This window comes from Neomonachus schauinslandi, chromosome 16, assembly GCF_002201575.2.
Source record: "Neomonachus schauinslandi chromosome 16, ASM220157v2, whole genome shotgun sequence".
Classification (NCBI taxonomy): domain Eukaryota; kingdom Metazoa; phylum Chordata; class Mammalia; order Carnivora; family Phocidae; genus Neomonachus; species Neomonachus schauinslandi.
The window spans coordinates 8,579,737-8,602,585 of NC_058418.1; the positions used below are offsets into that span (position 1 = coordinate 8,579,737).

The 22,849-nt window shown below is 54.7% G+C and overlaps 1 protein-coding gene across 1 annotated transcript in view; it reads left to right on the top strand.

Moving 5' to 3' along the window:
* Window positions 1–13,372, top strand: part of ZC3H4 (zinc finger CCCH-type containing 4) — a 39,286-nt gene extending 25,914 nt beyond the window's left edge. The window contains exons 11-14 of the mRNA XM_021681352.2: window positions 6,529–6,893; window positions 7,095–7,438; window positions 10,225–10,476; window positions 11,704–13,372. Of these exons, the coding sequence (XP_021537027.1) occupies window positions 6,529–6,893; window positions 7,095–7,438; window positions 10,225–10,476; window positions 11,704–13,223 (2,481 nt within the window). The 3' untranslated portion in view covers window positions 13,224–13,372. The remainder of the gene's footprint in view (window positions 1–6,528; window positions 6,894–7,094; window positions 7,439–10,224; window positions 10,477–11,703) is intronic.
* The last annotated feature ends 9,477 nt before the right edge of the window (window positions 13,373–22,849 follow it).

Below are 22,849 nucleotides of genomic sequence, written 5' to 3' on the forward strand. Positions count from 1 at the left end.
CCTGAGCCGAAGGCAGTCGCTTAACCAACTGAGCCACCCAGGCGCCCGGTAGCTATCTTTTAGAGAGCCCATGACGCACAGGGAGGAGGATGAGATTTGGGTGGGTTGTATTTTGATGGAAATGTCAAACGTTTCCTTCCGAGGCTTAAGGATTCTGTGACAGGGAGATTGGAGGTTCTCGGGAGGGAGAGATCTCTCCGGTACAATGTGAGGCCTCCCTCCCCAGTCAGCTCTAAACTCATCCTGGTATCTGTTGTTCTCCCTGAAGAGTCATGAGGACTCCAGGGGCCCCTAGTTCTTGTCCTCGGGTTCCTAACATACATGCAGGGGGAACCGGTGAGAGAGAACACAGGTCCTTCCAGATGAAGGCTTTCTGCCTTCTGGTGCACAGAAGGTTTGAGGGATTGGCCAGTGTTTTGAGAATGGCAAGGATTGAGTCTATGAGTAGCATGTGGGGCAGTTTCAGGAGTCCGTCAGTGACTGCCCTGTTTCAGCTGTGGCCCAGGCCACCCTGGGGGTCAGGGGGAAGCCCTGCACAGGCAGAGTGAGAAAAGACCTGCTGTTCATTTGCAGTGCGGTGGGAAACATTCTCTTCCCAGGCCCTCTGGGGAACTTAGTACCCTAGGAATAGGGTTTCTTATCTAGTAGATCTCTAGAGTCTGGTGATCTGACGGGGTAGAGGGGAAGATTGTGGCTTCCTTTCTCACATGGAGAGCCGAACAGTAGCTGGCTGAGCACTGCCCCCTGCTGGAGGTTTAGAGTTGGCGTTCAAAACCGGTGCCGTCCAAGTAGGAACACAGCCAAGCCACGTATGTGATTTAAATTTTTTAGTAGCTTCGTTAAAGTAGAAAGAAACCAATGAAATTAAGTTCAAACAGTATATGTGATTTAATCTGGTATATCCATGTTCAAAGTATTATTTCAGCAAGTAATGAAAAATTAAGACATTTTGTATTATTATTACTATTATTTTTGCTACCATGTTTTTGGAATCGGGTGCTTATTTTCTACTTAGAGCCCATATCACTTTGGACTGGCTGCATCTCGAGCATCAGTAGCCACACGTGGCCAGTGACCACCACCTTGGTCAGCCCAGCTCTAGACGCCCTTGTAAAAACCCAAAGCAAACCAGGATGGCACATTTCAGCTTCCAGTTACAAATGTTTTTAAAGCATCAGTATCCTCCCCGATCTAAAAGCAAATCTCAGTAGATGAAAAATGAGTGTTGAACCTGGAAGAAAACCATACCGGAATTGAATCTCGGTGGTCAGAAAGGGAAACGGAGGATACACTCTGAGAAGGACCTAGGTTAACCCTGATGAAGGCATCCGGTCAGCGCTCATGCTGCAGCTTGTCAGCCAGGGCTGGGGCCTGGGGCTTCGGGGCGGCCCCCGGGTGCAGGCTGTGATGCCACTGACCCCTGGGCCTTGGCCACCCTCTCCCGAAAAGTCTGTCTCTTCTTCCTTCCTTCCTTCCTTCCTTCCTTCAGCTCTGTTTTCCCACTTTGCGGAGACATTTCTGTCTGTGCACACGTTGGTTTCCAGCCATCCGTTCTAGGTTTGGAAGCGTGTTTGCTTCTCCACCCAGAGTCATCTGTTAGCAGTTTGCCCTATTTGCTTTGTCACGTCCTCTCATTTTATTTTACATATGCGTGTGCCCTTGAACTTTGAGAGTCAGTTGCACACATTTGGTTCTTTACTCTTAAATCTTCCCTTATACTTCTCTTTTTTATAGTCAGGTTTGTCAAGGTATGGTTTGTATCTAGTAAAATCCCCGTTTAACGTAAAGTTCTGTGAGCTTGACAAACACAGAGTCTCGTAGGCGCCCCAACATCTAGATAGAGGAAATTCACTCCTCCATCACCCCCAAAACTGTGCACCTATTGAGTCAACGCCTCCCCATTCTCTAGCCTCCGCAACCACTGACCCGTTTTCTGTCCCTATAGTTTGCATTTTCAAGAATGTTCTGTGAGTAGGTTTATACAGTATATAGCCTTTTTTTTTTTTAAGATTTTATTTTTTTATTTATTTGTCAGAGAGAGAAAGTGAGCACAAGCAGAGGGAGCGGCAGGCTCCCCGCTGAGTCAGGAGCCCAATGTGGGGCTCGATCCCAGGACCTTGGGACCATGACCTGAGGCGAAGGCAGACGCTTAACTGTCTGAGCCACCCAGGCGGCCCTACAGTATGTAGCTTTTAAACATACGTGTGTGTACGTAATCTTCGGAGTCTGTTTTTTTTCACTTGCCATAATGCATTTAGAATTCACGTTGTTGAGAATAGTTCGTAGCTGTTTGCTGCTGAGTAGTACTCTGTTGTGTGGATGATCTAAGTTGTCTAGTTACCAGCTGAAGAAGATCTGGATTGTTTCCAGTTTAGGGCAGAAAAAGGATTTTTAGCCAACTGATACAAACGGATTTCTTTGGCCTGATGAGTCTTGGCTCACGCGCCTTTGCGTGTCTGCAGGCGTTGACAGTCCTTTTCTGTTGAGAGGTCGCCTTGACTTTTGGAAACTTTGGGCATCAGTCAGGATCTGTCCTGGTAGAGGAGGGCCCTGGTTGTCTCATCTGATGAGAGGGAACAGGGAGCGCTTGTCCTCGCGGGTGGAGAGGCCTGGGAACGGATTAACAGGAGGTCTGGAGCAGACGTGCCCCTCTCCGAGTCTCTGGGTAAGGGCTGCACAGACAGTTTGGGTTCAGCTTTTCTGGTGGGAATGTTGTTTTAATGTGTTTCATGTGTCACTGTCTTGACGTTAAATGCAGGTCATTCTCTGCTCTCACAGCGACACGCATGGCCCAGGGTGGGAGGAAGTTGGTAAGGAGGTGAGCTCGGGGAGCCGGTCTGGGTCCTGAGCTGGGGTCTGAGCGAGGGACGAGGGAAGCTAAGTCCTGGGGGTGGGGGCGTGTCCTCGCTCTGGCCAGCAGGCTGTGCACGGAGACTCCTGCCAGGCGTGGGCAGGGCCTACGGAGGTCAGAGCTTGGAGGAGGCCCGCTCACCGGGCAGCGGCAGCACCCTTACCGAGAGCAGCCCGTGGGCGAGAGCTCCGGTCCGTCCCGTTAATCGTGCATTTGTTAAGTGCCCGGTGTGTGCTGACCGCCGTCTGGTGCCGGCAAACCGCAGCGAACACGTCGCCGTAGCCTCGCTCCCCGGGGCTGGTTGGTCTAAAGGGGAAAGGGACGTTGACTGGGGTGTTTCCGGCTGGCGGGTGGTACAGAGAAGCCTGGTCACGACAGGCAGGGGCAGGTGTCAGGAGGCCCCCTGAAGGAAGAGCCACACTGGTAGGAAGCCACACACAAGGAAGAGGAGGCCACACTGGTAGGCGGGATGGAGCGGGGCCTTCTGGGTGTGAGCTTCGGAGGCAAAGCGAGTGTGGCCCTTTCAGTGGCCAGAGCTGCTGCCCCCTCCACAGCAGGGGAGGAAGTTGTGGTCAAGGTTGTTCCTGTTTAATGAGGTATAACCTTGTTAGGTTTTGCCTTCTACCTGAGGGCATCGAGTTGCTGTTGATGGAAGGATCTAGCAGTGCAGAGGCGTGGCCTTGTTTGTGATTGATGTTTGCTCTGTTGGTGCGCAGAGAGTGGTGGGAGAGACTAGAGACTACCTGGGGAGGCAGGGGCAGAGTCCCGGCCAGAGGCAGCAGGGCCCAGGATGGAGGGTGAGGGCGTGGAGGGCAGGTGAGGCACTCAGGAGGTCCAGGTAGTAGCTTGGGAACAGTGTGTGGGAGTGGGACCCTGACCCTGGCTTGGGGCTCGGTAAGTAGAGGGGCCATCATTCACAAGACCCCCCTCTTATGGCCAGTGGAGGAGGAGAAGGCATGTGGACTGAAGCGTGACAGGGCAGAGCGGCTGATAGATGGGTCTGGTCGCCTCCACTCGGAGCTGGCAGTAACTGAAGGCTTGAGGGTGGGCGGGTCCTTGGGGCCTGGGAGGGGGGGGGAGGCCAAGGCGAGGCGGTGTGCAGGGGAGACCCCTTCCCCCCCTTGAGAAGAACACCAAATAGCAGAGCCAGGCTAGCCAAAGCCTTGACTCTTTGTGCCCCCAGGCGCCCCGACCCCCTCACCTCTCCCATCCTCCTCTGTCCTGATGTTAACGAGTGAGAGCCATTCTCTGGAGTCCAGGGAATGCAGAGGGAGATGCATTTGTTTGTCATCTTTGCTCGCTGATCCAGCAAATGTGCGGCAGTGCCTAGCTTCTGCTGGGCACTATCCTGGGCATTGTGGACGCAGTGGTGAGGAGATGAATCCAGTACCCCGGCAGATCCTGATTATGCGCTAGGATTGGGGCGCTGGTGGGAACATGCAGGGAGCCCAGAGGCACTCTGACAGGTTGACTTTCAGAGGCTCGGTGAGGAGATGACCCCTGGCCGGCCCCTAGGGTGAGTGACGGGAAGTAAAGAGTGAGAGAAGCACATGCTGAACAAGGGTGTCGGTCCCGGCAGCAGCTGCATGCTTGGGTGAGGAACCAGAAGGGGCCGAGAGGCCAGTTCGCTGGGCAGGAAGCGAGCAGAACATGGGGGCAGTGAAGCACACGGGGCCTGCGCCTGCTTGGCTCCCCACTGAGAGCAGTGCTAAAAGACACTGCTGGTTCCGCAGTGTTTCCCACACAGCTCTAGGCACGTGTTAAATGTGGTTCCAGTTCAGTAGGTGCCTCTGTGCTCCTGGTTCACACTCAGACTGCACCTGGGGTAGCAGGGCTCTAAGAGACAAAGGTTTCCGTTGATCGATTGTCCAAGTATTCTAGCACTCTCGGACCCTCCTGTCCCCAGGTGCAGATACTGTTCCTGACGGTGAGGGGAGAGAAAAGCCGGGAACCGCCTGACACCCTCCTAGAGACCCTGCTCCCACCACCCGCACTCCCGCCACCCTGGGTGCAGGAGCAGGGGTGTGGTCTTGTGTAGTGCTGAGGCTGAGATGCTAGGGGTGGGACATCTCCAAGCCCCAGGTTAGGATGCACCAAGGTGTCTGTGCTGAGGTCCCTAAGATGACCCAGGCCCAGTTCGATGGCCTGGGACCAAGCGGGTAGCCACCATGGGCAAAGGCTGGAGAAACCAGGCACCATCTTCCAAGAGTCTTCACCCCGTGCAGTCACGAGGGCCGTGCTTAACTCCTCAGGTTGTGACAGCACTTGGGGAATGTCCTCGACTGGGGATGCGTGATGGAGGCTCAGTCAGTGCCCACGGTGGTGCCTCTGCCTGGCATGGACCAAAATTCCAGAATCCCAGAAGGAGATGTGGTGTGTTTCAGCAGACAGCGCATTGTTTGTATAAACAGTTTAGGCACAGTGAGCTCCTCTTACTAGTCAGGGAATAGCAGGGGGCCCCTCCCCCCGAAATCCAGGTTCCCAGCTACCAGCCCCAGACCAAGGTTGCAAGCAGTCCTTCCAAGAAAAGCAGTCAAGACTGCTGTGTTAACTTTTCTGCACGGGATCCTAATTGGTGAGACATTCTGCTCAAATAGTTCATCTACCCGGTACCCTGCTCCGTGCTGGGCCCCAGGCATGAAATAGTCCTGCCCTTACAGAGTTGACAGCCATTGGGTGAACCAGGAGTCAACTGGAACACAGCTACACATAAAATCTTACAGAGCTCGGGCAGTGCTTTGAAGGGTGCTGATCGTATTCTAGCAGTGAACACAGGAGATCAGTACAGTCACACTGAGTTGACCTTTAGTAAGAGATCCCACCATTTGGGGGACACAGAGCCACCGTTAGGAATAGAGGGAAAGACAGACACCCAGGAAGAAAGCTGGTCCCAGCCTGGGCGCCGCAGGGGAGAGAGCTCAGCTGTCTGTGGGCCTGGCACGGGGCCGGGTCCTCAGGGTCGAGGAGTCCAGGGCGTTGTGGAAGCAAAAGAAGCCGAGGGGTGCAGCCCTGTCCTCTCCAGACATCCAGCCCTGCTGTCGGGCCCTGTGGCTCAGGGTAGGGATTCGGGGTCTAATTACAAGTATAGTGAGAGGCCCTTACAATCCAAACAGGACAGTGGCATATTAATCATCCAGGAAATAGGCAACAACACGCTACAGCGCGTGTAAACCTGGCAAGCATGCTGAGTGGAAGAAGCCAGTCACAAAAGGCCACATGGCGTATGCTTCTGCTTGCGTGAACTGTCCAGAATAGGCAGACTGTGGAGATGGCAAGCAGATGAGGGCGGGGGGAGGAGTGACAGCTAACGGGTATGGGCCTTCTTTTGGGGTGATGGGAAAGTTCTGGAACTAGGTCCAGGTGGTGGTTGTGTAACTTCATGACTGTACTTCATACCATTGAACTGCTTAAAAGGGGAAAACTATACTTTTTGTGTTGTGTGTGTTTTGCTGCAAACAGGAGTGGCCCCCCTGCCAGAGGGTCACAGAGTGGATGCGGCGGTGGCGTGGGATGATGATTTTTGTGCCAAAGAGGCTTTGTGCTCCTTGACTTTATGCTTGTGAGGGCCCCAGGGTCCTTGTGTCTTTGGGTTTTCCTCCGAAAATTCGGCCTCCCACGTGGGAAGCGCCTTCCCTGACTCCTCCCGGTCCTCTCTCTCCCTCTGTTCTCTCCTGCAGATGTTGGCTGACGATGCAGAAGCGGGCGCCGAGGACGAGAAGGAAGTGGAGGAACTGAAGAAGCAGGGCATCAACCCCCTGCCCAAGCCACCCCCGGGCGTGGGCCTCCTGCCCACCCCTCCTCGGCCCCCCGGCCCCCCGGCCCCGACCTCTCCCAATGGCAGGCCCATGCAGGGCGGCCCCCCGCCTCCGCCCCCACCCCCGCCCCCACCCCCCGGGCCCCCCCAGATGCCCATGCCAGTGCACGAGCCACTGTCACCCCAGCAGCTGCAGCAGCAGCAGGACATGTACAACAAGAAGATCCCCTCCTTGTTTGAGATCGTGGTGCGGCCCACGGGCCAGCTGGCTGAGAAGCTGGGCGTGAGGTGAGTGCCCTGGGCCCCCAGAGTCAGGCTGCTGGGGTGGCTCTGGCCTTAGCTAGGCTCCCCTGTGCCGGGGGCCTGTCACTGTGAGCCTGGTCTGGAGCCCTCAGGGACCAACCACGTGGACACATCCGTGTCTCCTCAACGGCATGGCCGCCTTCTTGCTCTGCAGCCCCTCTCATGGGCACCATTTCTTCCTCCTAGGTTCCCTGGACCCGGAGGACCCCCAGGGCCGATGGGCCCTGGGCCCAATATGGGCCCCCCGGGGCCAATGGGGGGCCCAATGCATCCTGACATGCATCCCGACATGCATCCCGACATGCACCCGGACATGCACCCTGACATGCACCCCGACATGCCGATGGGCCCTGGCATGAACCCTGGCCCGCCCATGGGACCCGGTGGCCCCCCAATGATGCCCTATGGTCCTGGAGACTCCCCACATTCTGGAATGATGCCCCCCATCCCGCCATCCCAGAACTTCTATGAAAACTTTTACCAGCAGCAGGAGGGCATGGAGATGGAGCCGGGACTCATCGGGGACGCAGGTACGCAGGCCGGGGTTGGGGGGCTGGGGGGCCACTGCGGTGGCCCCAGGGAACGTAGGGAAAACTTGGGTTTTCTCCTCTGTCCGAGTCTTTTCAGAGCATGAATCCAGCTCCATCTCTGTCCTGTGAGTGGTTGCACGTTTTCAGTGACAGGGGTTCACTACCCTGTTGATGTTGAAAGGAGTCTCGTGATATTATCGGTGTAATTTATTTAACGTCTTACACATTTTGCTGGGTGCACCTGGAATCGGGACCATGGGAAGTCAGAGGGGCGGGGTGTAGAGTGGTGCTGGGCTCTGAGGCGGAAGCACCCTCTCCAGAGCGGCCTCCTTCCAGATGGTTCTCGGCTTGGAGCTGCCAGTGTCGGCCCTGTGCCTCTGCTTGTTCTGTCCTCATGACTGACCGTCTTCCTTCCTTCTTTCCTTCCTTCCTTATTCAAACAAGAACGTGTGTTGGTAACGACTCAGACATGTGCCGGTCAGGGTGGTCGGCCGACCGTGCCGCAGCCAGGGAGGTCCTGTGCAGCCTTGCAGGGGCGGGGGGCGCTGCCACGGGGCTGCCGTGGGCCTCACCTCAGCCACACTAGTTGAGGGAGCCAGACGGAAACGCGTAAGTGAGTGCATAAGCTCATTTCAGCATTGATCATTTCTCGAGAACTTCAGGCGGAGTGTTTGTGGCAGAGGGTCGGTACCACGGGGGGACAGTCAGCAGAGGCCCCCTTGAGAAGGGCTGTGAAGGCGAGGAGGCCAAGGTGCAGAGCCCCCCGCCCGGCGGCTCAGGTGAGAAGAGCAGAGGTGGCTGTGTGGCTTGGAGAGGGAAGGCGGGGGAGAGAAGTCCCTGCGTGGGACTTGGACAGCCCCGGCGAGGTGGCCTCATGGGAAGAATGGTAGGGTACAGGCAGAGGCATTCGAGGGTGACGGATAGTGGGCTGCAGTGGATTCAGGAAGCTTCCGGGGCGCTGTGGAGTCTTCTGGGCAGAGGCGGCTGCGACGGGGCAGGAGGAAGCAGGGCCGGGCTTCGTGGTGTGGAGATGGCGCCAGGGGCCAGCGTACTCCTCGTACACGCATCCTAAGGCGGGAAGGAGCAGATGGGGCAGAGTCACTGGGTGGAGGCTCCCGCCGTCCCCTTGCCGGGAAGTCCTGCCGGAGAGAGGCAGGTTGCAGTTGGCTGGGGAGCACCCCTGCTTTGGCCACCCTGTTAAGCAAAAGACTCCCATTTGACAGCCGTGTGGAAATCTGGAGGGGCTTCAGGGAGACTACCTGGGAGTGGGTGGCGTCTGGGTGGTGTCGGCGCCATGAGAGCAGGTGTTTGGGGCAAGGAGCAGGAGCTTTAGAGACAGAGGTGACATGTTCTCAAGTGAGGAAGGCAGGCTGTGTGAGAGGGGGTGCCGTGGTTCCCATGGTCCCCCTGTCTTTCCTAAATGTACGTAAAATGTCGTGGAAAAAGGTCTGGGTGTGGAGGAAAAGCACGTCCATGAAGCTGTTAACAGTAGGCATCTCTAGAGTAATTGGCTCTAATTCCCGTATCAGGATCGCTCAGTGGTTTTTACTGTGTTCACAGTCGTGCAGCCTTCGAGGAATATGCTCTGGACCGTGCAGGGGGGCCTGGGGCCGTTGTTCGGGGAGCGTACCCAGCTCCGCGCTGGGGCGCCGCATAGCGGAGGCTTGCTCACCAAGTTCACATGTCCCCAAAGTTCAGGGGCTAGGAGGAGGTGACCTTTCACTTTCCGCTTTATGTGCTTTGTGGATGAAATATTTACAAATCATTTTCACTCTTTAACTTAAATTACGACACTGGCCACCTTCAGACGCGCAGTAGCCCCATGGGGGATAGTGGTGGCCGAGTCGCCCAGTGCAGATACAGAGCATTTCCTCACAACATCCTGTTGGGGGGCGGGGGGCAGCGCTGACCAGATATCGTCTGTCTCAACGCGCGCACGCGCAGTCTCCACATGCGGCAGTGCCGCTCCCCGACCTTGGCTTGGATGTGGGTGGAGTTTGGGGAGGTCAGCAGCTGATGCCAGGCACCTGCCCGCCCTCAGGAGTGAAGGCAGACCCTTCAGCCTTGTGCTTCTTAGACGCCGGCCGTGTAGGAGGAGCGGCCCCCCGCCCCCGCCCTTAAATGCAGCAGCATGCTCAGGAACGGGTGCGGAACTTGGGAACCTGTAAAGGAGGGAGGAGAAGGAATCAGCCAGGAGCCTCTGGCTAGACGTGTGGCCATAGCCACAGTTTGGTTATTTCCTTCTGTTTATAAGTCTTGTTTACCGTGGTTGAGCTCATATTACGAGCTCACTATGAGATGTCACAGTGTTTTTTTTTTTCTGGTTATTTCAAAGAAACCGTAAAATAAACGCTCATTGCCAGTAATGAGAGGAAATCAGAAGCATGTGGGGTCAAAAGTGAAAGATGCTTCAGCTCTCTCTCCCGAATCTCATTCCTAGAGGGATTGTTTTCTGTCTTCAAAACCTTTTCTTTGCATTTTATAAACATCTGTATGACGTTGCGTCCTGTTTTCACTTCATGAGCATTTGCCCACATCACTAAATTGTGCTGTGAACCCCATTTTCAGTGGCTGCATCCTGGGTGGGGATATCCTCGTTGGCCACTCCGTTCCCTGCTGTTGGGCTTTCTGTGGGGCCCGTCCTGGGGAGGGTAGGAAGGGACGGGCTGCACATCGTCACCCATCACCACTGGGGGGTGGTTCACCAGTGAAGGGCGCACAGGGGGGTTGGAGTTGGCGCCGTGAGGCCCTTCCCGACATGAACCCTCGGTTCTTCCCTGCCACAGAGGACTACGGGCACTACGAAGAGCTGCCGGGGGAGCCTGGGGAGCACCTCTTCCCCGAGCACCCTCTGGAGCCCGACAGCTTCTCTGAGGGAGGGCCCCCAGGCCGGCCGAAGCCGGGCGCCGGTGTCCCCGACTTCCTGCCCTCAGCCCAGAGGGCCCTGTACCTGAGGATCCAGCAGAAGCAGCAGGAGGAGGAGGAGAGAGCGAGGAGGCTGGCTGAGAGCAGCAAGCAGGACCGGGAGAATGAGGAAGGCATGTGTCCTCCCCAGGGGCAGGGGCTTCCCCTGACAGGCACAGGCCCCCCAGGCCACTGTGCAGTGGAGAGGTGGGGAATGCCTAGGTGGGGTTTTGTGTCGGAAAGGAGCCTGTGGCCAGGGAGGACCCTTGCCCAGGGCCATGAAGCCAGGCTGGGGCTGCTGCATTGCTTGTCCATGAGAAAATTGGAAGTCAGGGCTGCCCTTCGGTGTCTTTGGGGGTCAAGAGAGACCCTGATCCCATAGAGGAGGGAGGTGGGCTGGTCCCTGGAGGAGACAGCAGCCAGCAGGATTTCCCTTCTGCGCCCTTACAGAGGAGGCTCAAAGGAGATGCTCACAGCTCCCCTTTCCCTAGACCATGTTCTCGGGAAGTCAGCAGATGACAGCTAGTCGCTGACACAAACCAGTAATAATCAACAGTCCCAGCTGCCAGGTTGCTCGGTGCCACACAGTGGATCTGATGGCATCCAGCCCAGGAGGAAATGGGGCGGACAAATGGTGTCTAGAACCAGGAGCTGGAGGCCACGGGTGGCCCTTGTAGGAGCCCTGGAGCAGGTGGGGACAGTGGGAAGAGGGGACAGCGCCCTCCCTTGGTGGCTCTGGTTTCACCTGCCTAGAAGGTTGGACTTCGGCCAGTTTCTGAGTTGGCCCACCCGGCTCCGCCTCTTCCCAGCCGGTGACTGCCCTTCCCCTGGACATGGTAACGCTGCGAGGGGCCTGGGGGCCACTGTCTGGGAGCCCCGAGCTCAGTGAGAGCGGAGTCAGTGGTTGCTGCTCCCAGGTGCCCAGAGCTGGGCCTGCCATGGTGGGACCTCAGGCCACAGGGGGTGAGGACGAGGTGGCAGAGCCCTGGGCTAGGACCCTGAGCTCAGTCCCTGCTCTGCCCCCCATCTCATGGCGCTGTCCACACCTCCGCTTTCTCGTCTGTCAAACGGGCATGATAAAAACACTGCCTCCCAGGTGGTTGTGAGAGTAAGACAAAGCACTTAGAGCAGTGCTGGCACACGGGGAAAGGCCTAGAAACATTAGCCGGTGACCTGCCAGGCCCGGCGGCTCAGCCCACGTGAGCTCAGTGGCCGTTCATGGCAGCCCGCGGAGGGAGGGGAAACAGGTTCTCCGAGGTAAGAGGCAGAGGAGCCATTCACCCAGTAGGCTGCTGTGGGGGTCCAAGAGGGCTAGTGGCAGATGGTCACTCATGTTCCTCTGCCTCTCTGTTCTTTCTTAGGTGACACTGGAAACTGGTACTCGAGTGATGAGGATGAGGGTGGGAACAGCGTCACTTCCATCCTTAAGACCTTGAGACAGCAGACGTCTAGCAGACCCCAGGCTTCCGTCGGGGACCTGAGCAACAGTGGGCTGGGGGATCCCCGCCTCCAAAAAGGACACCCCACAGGAAGCCGGCTGGCTGACCCTCGCCTCAGCCGGGACCCCAGACTCACCCGCCACGCCGAGGCTTCCAGCGGGTCTGGCCCAGGAGACACAGGGCCCTCCGACCCTCGGCTGGCCCGCTCCCTGCCTACCCCCAAACCTGAAGGCAGCCTTCATTCCAGCCCTGCAGGCCCCAGCGGCTCCAAGGGGTCTGGACCACCCCCTACAGAAGAGGAGGAAGGGGAGCGGGCCCTGCGGGAGAAGGCCATGACCATTCCCCTGGACCCTCTCCCTGGGCACCCGCTGCGGGACCCGAGATCACAGCTGCAGCAGTTCAGCCACATCAAGAAAGATGTGACCCTGAGCAAGCCAAGCTTCGCCCGCACCGTGCTGTGGAACCCCGAGGACCTGATCCCCCTGCCCATCCCCAAGCAGGACGCGGTGCCCCCTGTCCCTGCGGCCCTGCAGTCCATGCCCACCCTGGATCCTAGGCTGCACCGTGCCGCTGCCACGGGGCCCCCCAACCCCCGACAGCGCCTGGGCACCTCCACAGAGCCCGGCGCATCTGGCTCCAGCCTGCCTGACTTTGAGCTCCTCTCTCGCATCCTTAAGACGGTCAATGCCACGGGCCCCTCAGCGGCCCCTGGCTCCAGCGACAAGCCCAGTGACCCACGGGTGCGGAAGGCACCTACCGACCCTCGGCTTCAGAAACCAGCAGACTCCACTGCCTCCTCCCGGGCTGCCAAGCCTGGCCCCACCGAAGCATCCTCTCCAGCCGGCAGCCCCAGCGGGGAGTCCTCCCCACCAGCCACGGCCCCCTATGACCCCCGAGTGCTGGCTGCCGGCGGGCTGGGCCAGGGCAGCGGGAGTGGGCAGAGCAGCGTGCTGAGTGGCATCAGCCTGTACGACCCCAGGACTCCCAACGCAGGTGGCAAAACTGCAGAGCCGGCCGCCGACGTGGGCGCGCAGCCCAAGGGCCCTGAGGGCAATGGCAAGAGCTCAGCCGCCAAGGCCAAGGAGCCCCCGTTCGTCCGCAAGTCCGCCCTGGAACAGCCGGAATCCGCGAAGTCCTCTGCAGATGGGGCCGCTGCCACGGCCACAGACAGATACAACAGTTATAACCGGCCCCGGCCCAAGGTCGCGGCAGCCCCCACCGCTACCCCGGGCGCCCCACCACCAGAGGGCGCCTTGCCCCAGCCTGGCGTGCACAACCTGCCCGTGCCCACCCTCTTTGGGACTGTGAAACAGACGCCCAAGACGGGCTCTGGGAGCCCATTTGCCGGCAACAGCCCAGCCCGCGAGGGCGAGCAGGACGCGGGGTCCCTGAAAGATGTTTTTAAAGGCTTTGACCCCACTGCCTCCCCCTTTTGCCAGTAGCGTTAAGCTGGAGTCCAGCGCTCCCTGCACCCCACCCTTCCCAGGGCAATATTTAAGGGCAGCAACCAGAGTTGGGAACTTGGGGGGAGGGGGGCTCTGGGTGGTTTTTTTTTTTCCTTATTTTGTTTTCTCTCTCCATGTGTCTCTCTCTCTCTCTCCTCTCTCTCTCTCTTTTTCTCTTTTTTAATAGTACTTTCGTTACAACATATAAATTGTATATAACCATTTTCAGTCCGTTCTGGTCAGTGCTGCAGGACTCCCAGGCTCCTGCCAAGAAAACCTCTTTCTGCACGTGAACAGTTGTGAGTCCCCTGGGCCTCAGCCCCAGCTGGCACTTCCTCTGGCCAGGCTCAGTTATCAGGGACTCTCTAAAGGCTGGAGCCCCAGTCTGGTGGCTGGGGGTCCGGTGGGTTTTCTGGGCAAAGCTTGGCCCCTCCTCCGCCCCCTGCCCACCCCCGAGGACAAAGGGAACAGTAGGTATCCGAAGGCACTGAATGCTGCTCACCCCACATGAGCGAGGAGAGATGAAGCCGAGACAGTGGTCAGGCCCTGCATGGAAGCAGGCCCAAGTGTTTCTAGAACCCCATCACTTCTGCAGGGGGCAGGCCCTGACGACCTGCTTCAGAGACCGAAGGAAGGAGACAATTTGAAAGAAAGGCAGAGAGCTCTCGGAAGCTGCCTGGGCCGGGAGAAGCAGAGCCCCATCTGCTCCTGTCTCCGGATTCGCACACTTGCCTCCCTGCTGCCCTCCGTCCAGAGTTCGTCCTCAGACCCACACCCTCCGCCCACATCAGAAGACTCCGGGGTGAGAGATGGACCTGGAGGTGGCAGGGCTGGTGTGGGGCGGCATACCCCAAAAGCTGCCTCCAGGAGGCAGCCTCCGCGTGTTTTCCGTCAGTATTAGCCCCTGTCCTGTCCCGCCCTGCCGTGGCCACGCCTCCTCCCCTCAGGCTGGGGGTCTTTCCTGGTACTCAGGAGCCAGAGCACCCAGTGTGCTGGTCCCAGCCCCTTAGGGGATAGCTCAAGGATCCGTGGCGTGGCCACTCCACCAGGCTCCCGACAGAGCCCCAGGTGGTTCTTGGCAAAGTGTTTATGCTCTCTGCTTGCTTTGAACCTCCTTGCACCGTGTCTAACTTAGGGCCCGTGGTTTTGATGTGTGCGGTTTTCTTCTCAGCTGACAGGTGCATGGGTTCAGAGGTATGTCACAGTGTTGGATTTTGGGGGCTTGAGGAAAGGGCAGGAGACTAGCCAGGGCAGGGTGGGGGCTGCCGGGCCCTCTCCAGGAGAGGGCCCAGCAGGAACCCCGCTTGCAGGTGGAGGGTGCGGAACCAGAAACCTGCATCATGCTCCCCTCCTCCGGCTGAGCCGGGATGGGAGCAGAGACGTCTGCACTGGGCTCCCCCCACTTGCCCCAGGACCCTGGCTGAGGTCCAGAGAAGGCCCACCCTGTGGAGGTGGCCTGGGGAGACCAGCCCATGGCTCGGGGGTCCTTCCCACCTGTGTGTAAGCACATGCTGGCAGTCTCTTGCCTATTTCTTCTCATCCCATTCACCCCACCTGCCTTGCTTAAGGCCCCCACCTATTCCTTGCTAATAATGAGGAAACCTGATGACCCAGCCAAAGGGTTTCCCCTCCCACCTCCTTGGGGTGGGAGGTGAATGAGGCTCCTATACCAAACCCCTCTCCCTGGAAAAAAGGAAAAAGTCATTGAGTTTGGGGCCAGAAGGTAGGGCGGGAGAAGGCAGCCCACAGGGTCAGTGCGCCGTGATCAGGTTGGTTTGGTTTGTCTCTGTCTTTTTTGTTTTTGTTGTTTTTAAGCAATCATTAGTGAGATTTTTCTTCAGCCACCAGTGTTGGCCTTGAAGCGAAGGGCTGCAGCCCTTGGTGTTTGTAAAAATAAGTAAGAATACACAGTGTGGCTATGGGTTTGTTTGGTTTTTTTTCCTCCCTCCTTTGAGAATTTTCTTTTGTAAAAGCAAAATTAAATACTTTTTTAAAACCGAAATCTGTGGATGAAATAGAAGCTGGAACCCTCCTGTCGGAATATTCAGCCTAAGAACCTCATGGGACTATGAATTCCCCCGAAATTTTCATTTGCCATCAGGCCAAGCTTTTAAAAACAAAATGTTCTCTAACCAGGATTGTAACAAAAGTGTAAATACTACTTCAGAGTTGAGAGTTGATGGTGCAAATATGTATATAACGTACTGTATTTTTACAATGATCATCGCATGACTGTCCCAGCCCCCTTTTTGTACTCCTTATCTGTCTTCCAGAAATGTCACCTGCCCTTTCTCCTGTGGTCTCTTAATCCAATAATTGTATTACTGCCATTAAAGGATGCAGTTATTTTAAAACTCCTGCAGTTTTGCCTCTCCGTGCTGCCCCCACCATCCCTCTCCCCGGGAATGACAAAACCTGGATCTGTTCTCAGTGGCCGGCCCCTGGGTGACATTCGTGATGACGCTGGGGGATTGGGGCCTCCAAACAGCTACACTTTACTTAGCCGTTGGCACCTGCCTCCCACGGTTCCCGGGCCCCCGCTTTGGGCCAGTGTCAGCATTCAGTTACAGTGGTGCGCTCCACGGCCCCACCCCTGCACAGCCCACGGAAGGGGCCAGTGGTGAACAAGCAGGGCAGTGGGCTGGCTGCTAGGGATGCGAAGAAACGGGACCCCTGACCACTACAGACTGAATGTGTCTCCTCAAAACTGGGATGTTAACACACCTATTCCCCCCCCCCCCCCAGTGCCTCGGTGTTAGGAGGTGAGGCCTCTGGGAGGTTGGGAGGTGGTGAGGTCAGAGGGATGGAGCCCTTCCACGGGTTGCCCAGCTAAACTGGTGAGCTCTAAGTTGTTGTCAACATTTCAGGGTGCAGTCTTTTAATTTCTTCCCATTCATCCGTATTGAGTGAGGATGATTTCACCTGCAACTCAAAACTCCCAACTCAGCTGGCTTAAACAGGACTCCAGCAGCTTGGGAAGGTCAACAGGGCAGTTCTGGGTTGGCCAAGTTGGACTGTAAAGTCACACGGGTTTGGGCCGGCTTTCATACTGCTGGTCGTCCCCTCATGATTGCAAGATGGTGAGAGCACCTGGCAGCCTCCATCTCGCCTGGCCAAGTGCAGAAGCAGGGAAGGAACGCCTCCTATATTTCCTCATGAGCGAGGGAACACTTCCTGGAAACTCCTCAGCACACTTCCTGTCTGGTCTCATCAGCCCTCCCTGCGTTGGTTGCTGGCAAGAGGGTCACTGAAGTCTCATGTTCCGTGCTTAGACTAATCAAAGATCCAGCATCCTGAGGCCGAGGATGCAAACACCTGCATGGCTCGCAATGTGGGGGAGGCCCGGGGGTTGAGAGCCACAGTGATGATTCAGCTAGCAGGCGTGTGGTGGGCGGCCCTGGGCTCCAGCAGAGGCGCCCAGCTGGCTGGGGCAGGGACCTGTGAGGGGAAAGAAGCCGGCACCTGGACCCGGCAGGCTGACAGGTCCTGGAGAGCCTGGAAGGCGTTGCTACAGACACAGGGAAGAGCTTGGAGAGTCTGTGTTCAAGTAAGGACCAGACTGGAGGCTAGAACCTTCCTCCCAGGGCTGACAGGGAAGAGGGGTCGGAGAGGATGTCTGAGCAGCCCTGTGGAGGGCAGTTCCCTTGCTGAGATGGCACTGGGAAGGACGAGGTGGTCTGGGAACTGGGGCTGTGGGTGGAGGCTGTGGGGGCCCCTGCAGAGAGCTGGATGATGTCTCAAGATGTCACGGAGCCCTGAGTGTCACTGTTGGAGGAAAAAACGGAGCCTGAGGACAGAAGGGGCCAGAGAGCATCGGCTGGTGAGTGAGGCCAAGAGCCACGTTGAGAGCCTTCCACTTTCAAAGATGACTGGAGTGTCGGAATTGGCACGCATGCTTGGGCACCTGACCCGACCCACTCCCTAGATTCTGCGAGTGTGAACATGTGACCGTACCTCCTTTGTCAGATGCTTAGCCATCCGCCCATCCCTCTCCACCCATTAGAACACAGCCCCCCAGGGGCGCCTGGGTGGCTCAGTCATTAAGAGTCTGCCTTCGGCTCAGGTCATGATCCCGGGGTCCTGGGATTGAGCCCCGCATTGGGCTCCCTGCTCCGCAGGAAGCCTGCTTCTCCCTCTCCCACTCCCCCTGTTTGTGTTCCCTCTCTCGCTGTGTCTCTCTCTGTCAAATAAATGAATAAAATTAAAATAAATAAATCCTTCTTTAAAAAAAAAAACAGCCCCCCAAATCCTTCAGCATGTGTATCATTAACCGGAGTTCAATATTCACATTCCTTTTTTTTTTTTTTTAAGGTGCATGAAATGCACAGAAATTCCATGTACACTCGTGGAGTTTTGAGAAATGCATCCATCTGTGTGCCCCAAACCCCACTGAATATAGAGAAAGTTCCCTCGGGTTCCCTCCCGGGGCTGGATGGGGGACTGCAATTATTTACTCACTCATCTGCCGGGGCTGTTCTGGATAAAGCTGCTGAACACGTTTGCGTGAGGCCTCGGTGTGAACATAGATGTTCATTTCTCTTGGGTCCTAGGGCAGATGAACGTTTGGTTGTATAAGAAACTGCCAAACTCTCTTCCAAATCGGTTGTACCATTTTTAGTTTTCACCAGCAGTGAAGGAGAGTTCTGGTTGCTCTATATCCTTGCCAACACTTTCCCATATAGGTTTCTAATATACTAATATTGATCTATTTAACTGAGGGGAAATTCACATAACATAAAATTAACCATTAAAAAAAAAAACTTTAAGTGGGCTCCAACAACCTGCATGGAGCCCAACGCAGGACTTGAAGTCACAACCCTGAGATCAAGACCTGAGCTGTGAGATCAAGAGTCAGATCCTTAACCAAGACTGAGCCACTCAGTCAGTTAATGTCCCCAAATCAGCCATTTTTAAAATAAACAGTGCAGGGCGCCTGGGTGGCTCAGTTGGTTAAGCAACTGCCTTCGGCTCAGGTCATGATCCTGGAGTCCCGGGATCGAGTCCCGCATCGGGCTCCCTGCTCGGCAGGGAGTCTGCTTCTCCCTCTGACCCTCCTCCCTCTCATGCTCTCTGTCTCTCATTCTCTCTCTCTCAAAATAAATAAATAAAATTTAAAAAAATAAATAAATAAATAAAATAAAATAAAATAAACAGTGCAGGGGCGCCCACATGGCTCAGTCGGTGAACCGTCTGCCTTCAGCTCAGGTCATGGTCCCAGGGTCCTGGGATCGAGCCCCGCATCGGGCTCCCTGCTCAGCGGGAAGCCTGCTTCTCCCTCTCCCACTCCCCCCTGCTTGTGTTCCCTCTCTCGCTTGCTCTCTAATAAATAAATAAAATCTTAAAAAAAAATAAACAGTGCAGTAGCATTTAGTACCTTCTCGATGTTGTGTGACCATCACCACCTCTTTCCAGTTCCAAAACATTTCTATCACCCCAAAAGGGAAGCCCTTACCTATTATTATTATTATTATTATTAAAGATTTTTATTTGGGTCTGAAAAGACCCTTTGCCCAAATTTGACCATAGTCACAGATTCAGGGGGTTCGAACGTGGCCAGGTATTTTGGGGGACCACCATTCACCCCCCTACACTGGTCTTTCAGCTGATTCTGGGGATGCGGGCAGAGAAGGCTCTGATGACTCTTAACACTTCATTCACCACCTTTCTCTGAAATCTGTCCCGGAATGTGCGTGCTGCAGTTATTCCTTACCTCACAATAATCTTTTGGAAGTCTCTTAGAAGTCCTTTTCCTGACAATCACAGGATCATCCCTTACTCATAAACAAGCTTCCATCAGAGATGAGACACAAACATCAAATAATATCCATAGGAACACTGTACTGGATATTTGCAAAAAGACCCACCCCAGGGCTAGCTGAGAAGCTTTTTCTCTCATGGGTATTGCCCATGTTGTGAGTCTGGTGAGGGGCTCTTAATACTATGAAACTTTTTTTTTTTTTTTTTTTTTTTGAGATTTGGAGCCTATCAGTTGTGTTAGTAAGGATGGGCAAGGTTCTGCTGCGGAAATCCAAACTTCCAAATCTCAGTGGCTCATTCGTGGGGCAGCAGGAAGCTGGGCTCATCATAGCCGCTAAGGAAGAGACCCAAGCTGCCTGAGGCTCCGCCCCTGGAACCACCTGGCAGTGGTGAGGGAAGATGGAGGATTGCCCCCCAGGCCTTAAATGCTTCTTCCCCAAGGCCATGGACTTCACCTCTGTTGTTTTTCATTGGCTAAAGCTGAACTTCCAGGAGGATAGAGAGCTGCTATTCTGCCATGGGGCCAGGAGGCGGACAGCTGGAGCTACTCGGGAGACCAGCATTAATGTCTCCCGCACCAGCCTTCCCAAGTTCTCCCAGGCGACCCTCCTTGTTTGCAGGTGCCACGCCACGGGGGCTACAGTAGCCAGCTGAGGGAGGTCCCTCTCGTCTGTCTGCAACCGCAGGGAGCCCCAGTCCCCCGAGGCCTGAGCGGCTGAAATTCACCCCTAGGTTTGCATGGAAGGCCACGCCCCTACAGGCCGCCCCAGCCGACGCGTGAGTAGAGTGGGCGTGGGGATGCGGTGGGTGGTTGGGGGGGGGGCGGTTAGAGAGAGCTATCTGGTGTCTCGGCTTCTAAGGAGCTAATCAAATGCTACCGGTCGAGGCCCCACCCTACACCTTCTTATAACCTTGATCATCTCCTTAAAGGCCCCCTCTCCAAATACAGCCGCACTGAGCAAGGCTAGGGCTTCAGCGTCCGAATTTGGGGAGGACACAATTCAGGCCATAGCACCTACCCTGCTATTGCAGTATTCCCCGTATCCCATATCATTCCACCGTATCCCCAGTAGATGATTTGGTTTTGTTTTGTTTTTAAAGATTTTATTTATTTATTTGAGATAGAGCGCCAGAGAGAGAGCACAAGCTGGGGGGGGGGCGGCGGGCAGAGGGAGAAGCAGGCTCCCCACTGAGCACAGAGCCCCACGCGGAGCTCGATCCGAGGACCCCAGGGGATCATGACCAGAGCAGAAGGCAGACACCCAACCGACTGAGTCACCCAGGCCCCCCCACCCGATAGATGATGTGAAAGGTAAAATCTTTTACACAGTCTTTCTTATTTCTTCTGGCGGTTACTCTGTTTCTCTCTCTTTTTTTAAATAATGTTGACATTTAAAAAACAATTTTATTATTTATTTGAGAGAGAGCACAAGCAGGGGGAGGGAGAAGCAGGCTCAGCAGGGAGCCCAGGCACGGGGCTGGATCCGAACCCAGGAACACGGGATCATGACCAGAGCTGCAGACTGACTGAGCCACCCAGGTGCCCCTCTGTTGCTCTTCAAACATGTCAGCTTTAGGTGTTTTCTGCCAGCTTCCTTCTCCCTTCCCTCTTCCTTACTTTCTTCAGGCTGGTCTTGTAACTTTACATACTATGACACCCTCTGTGTCTTACTCTCTCAACAAACACTGCCCATTAGAATGTTCTGCAGGGATGGAAATGGTCTCTCTCCTTGCTGTCCCATATGGTAGCCTCTGGACACATGTAGCCACTGAGCTCTTACACCCGGGCCCTGGATTTTACTTTTTAATTAATGTGAGTTTAAATTTAAATGAAGGCACATGTGCCCAGCGGCTGCCATGTTGGACAGCACAGCCCTAAACCCTAGATACAGCTCAGGACTTTCCACTTGTTAAAACAATCACAATTACAAATCATTCCATTCACTTTCCTCTCCAGACCTCCCACCTCCTGTCAACTGTATTCATGCTCAAGCTGGGTAACTGTGTTTGCTGCTGTAACAAATTATCACAAATTTAGGGGCTTAAAAAAAATGCAAATGCATTCTCTTATAGTTCTGAAGATCAGAAGTCTGAAATCAAGGTGTTAGCAGGGTTGTGTTCTTCTTGGAGAGTTCAGGGGAGAATTCATTTCTTTGCCTTCTCCAGCTTCTAGAATCCTCCTGCAGTGCTTGGCTCAAGGTCCCTTCCTTATGTCCCTCTGACCTTTTGCTCCTGTTGTCACATCTACTATTAAATGATCCTCTTGCCTCCTTCTTTGGAAAGCCTCTGTAGCCACACCCTAATTCCTGGAACCCAAGAACACTATATTATGTGGCAAAAGGAACTTTGCCGGTGTGATTAAGGGTGGGGAGATGGGGAGATGATCCTGCATTGTGTGGGTGGCCCGGATGTCATCATAGGGATGCTCATAAGAAGGAGGTGGGAGATCAGAGTGGTAGGAGGGAAGCAGAGTTCGGAGTGGTTCTAGGAAGAGGCCACAAGCCAAGGAAAGCAGCCAGCCTTCAGCCCCTGCTTCTCACTGAAACCCCAAAGAACTGAAAGCAGGTACACTAACAAATATTTCTACATGCATGTTCATAGCAGTGTTATTTTTTTAAGGTTTTATTTATTTATTTGTCAGAGAGAGAGAGCACAAGCAGGGGGAGCAGTGGACAGAGGGAGAAGCAGCTCCCCGCTGAGCAAGGAGCCCAATGCAGGACTCGATCCGAGAACCCCAGGGTCATGACCCGAGCCGAAGGTAGACACTTAACCGACCGAGCCACCCAGGTGTCCCAGCAGCATTATTTATAATAGGCAAAGAATGGAAACAATCCTCATGTCCATCTACTGACGAATGAGTGAAGAAAATGTGCTATCTTCATAGAAGGGAATATTACTCCCTTGTAACAAGGAATGAAGCAACGTTAAAACTTGAAAACATTAAGCTAACTGAAATAAGCCAGACACAGAAAGCTACATATTGTAGGATTCCATCTCCCTATGAAATGTCCAGAACAAATCCACAGGGACAGAAAAGAGATTAGTGGTTGCCAGGGACTGGGAGGAGGGGGAGGGTATGGGTGCAGGGAGTTTTCTTTTTGGGGTGATCAAACGTTCTGCGGTTAGTGATGTCAGTTGGGCAACCTTGTGAATATTCTAAAAGCCATTGAATTGTACACTTTAAAAGGATGGATTTTATGGTATGTGAATTACATCTCATTTTTTTAAAAAATCACTAGCATTCTTATATAACAACAATAATCAAATGGGAAATTAACAGAAAATCAGATAACTTTCCCAAGGGTGATAAAAACTGTAAGGTATCTAGGAGAAAAAACAAAACAAACCCCACAAAACTATAAGGTATCTAGGAATTAACCTAATGAAGAATGCATGAGAACTTTCTGGAGCTGTCAAATAAAAAAAAAAATCTGAGATGAGAAATTTTATTCAAATTTTATTCAAAAAGACCATTTTAGAGCATATGACTTTTTTTTTTTAAAGATTTTATTTATTTATTTGAGACAGAATGAGAGAGAGAGAGAGCTCATGAGAGGGGGGAGGGTCAGAGGGAGAAGCAGACTCCCCACTGAGCGGGGAGCCCAATGTGGGACTCGATCCTGGGACTCCAGGACCATGACCTGAGCTGAAGGCAGTCGCTTAACCGACTGAGCCACCCAGGCGCCCCTAGAGCATGTGACTCTTGATCTCAGGGTTGGAAGTCTGAGTCCCACATTGAGAGATTACTTAAAATCTGTAAAAAAAAAAAAAAAAAAAAGACCATTGCTGTGCGGAGGCTGCTCTGACCTCCGAGGTCTGCAAGTGTCTGCAAACAGAAAAGGGCATTGCTTTCCGCTAGCCAGTGG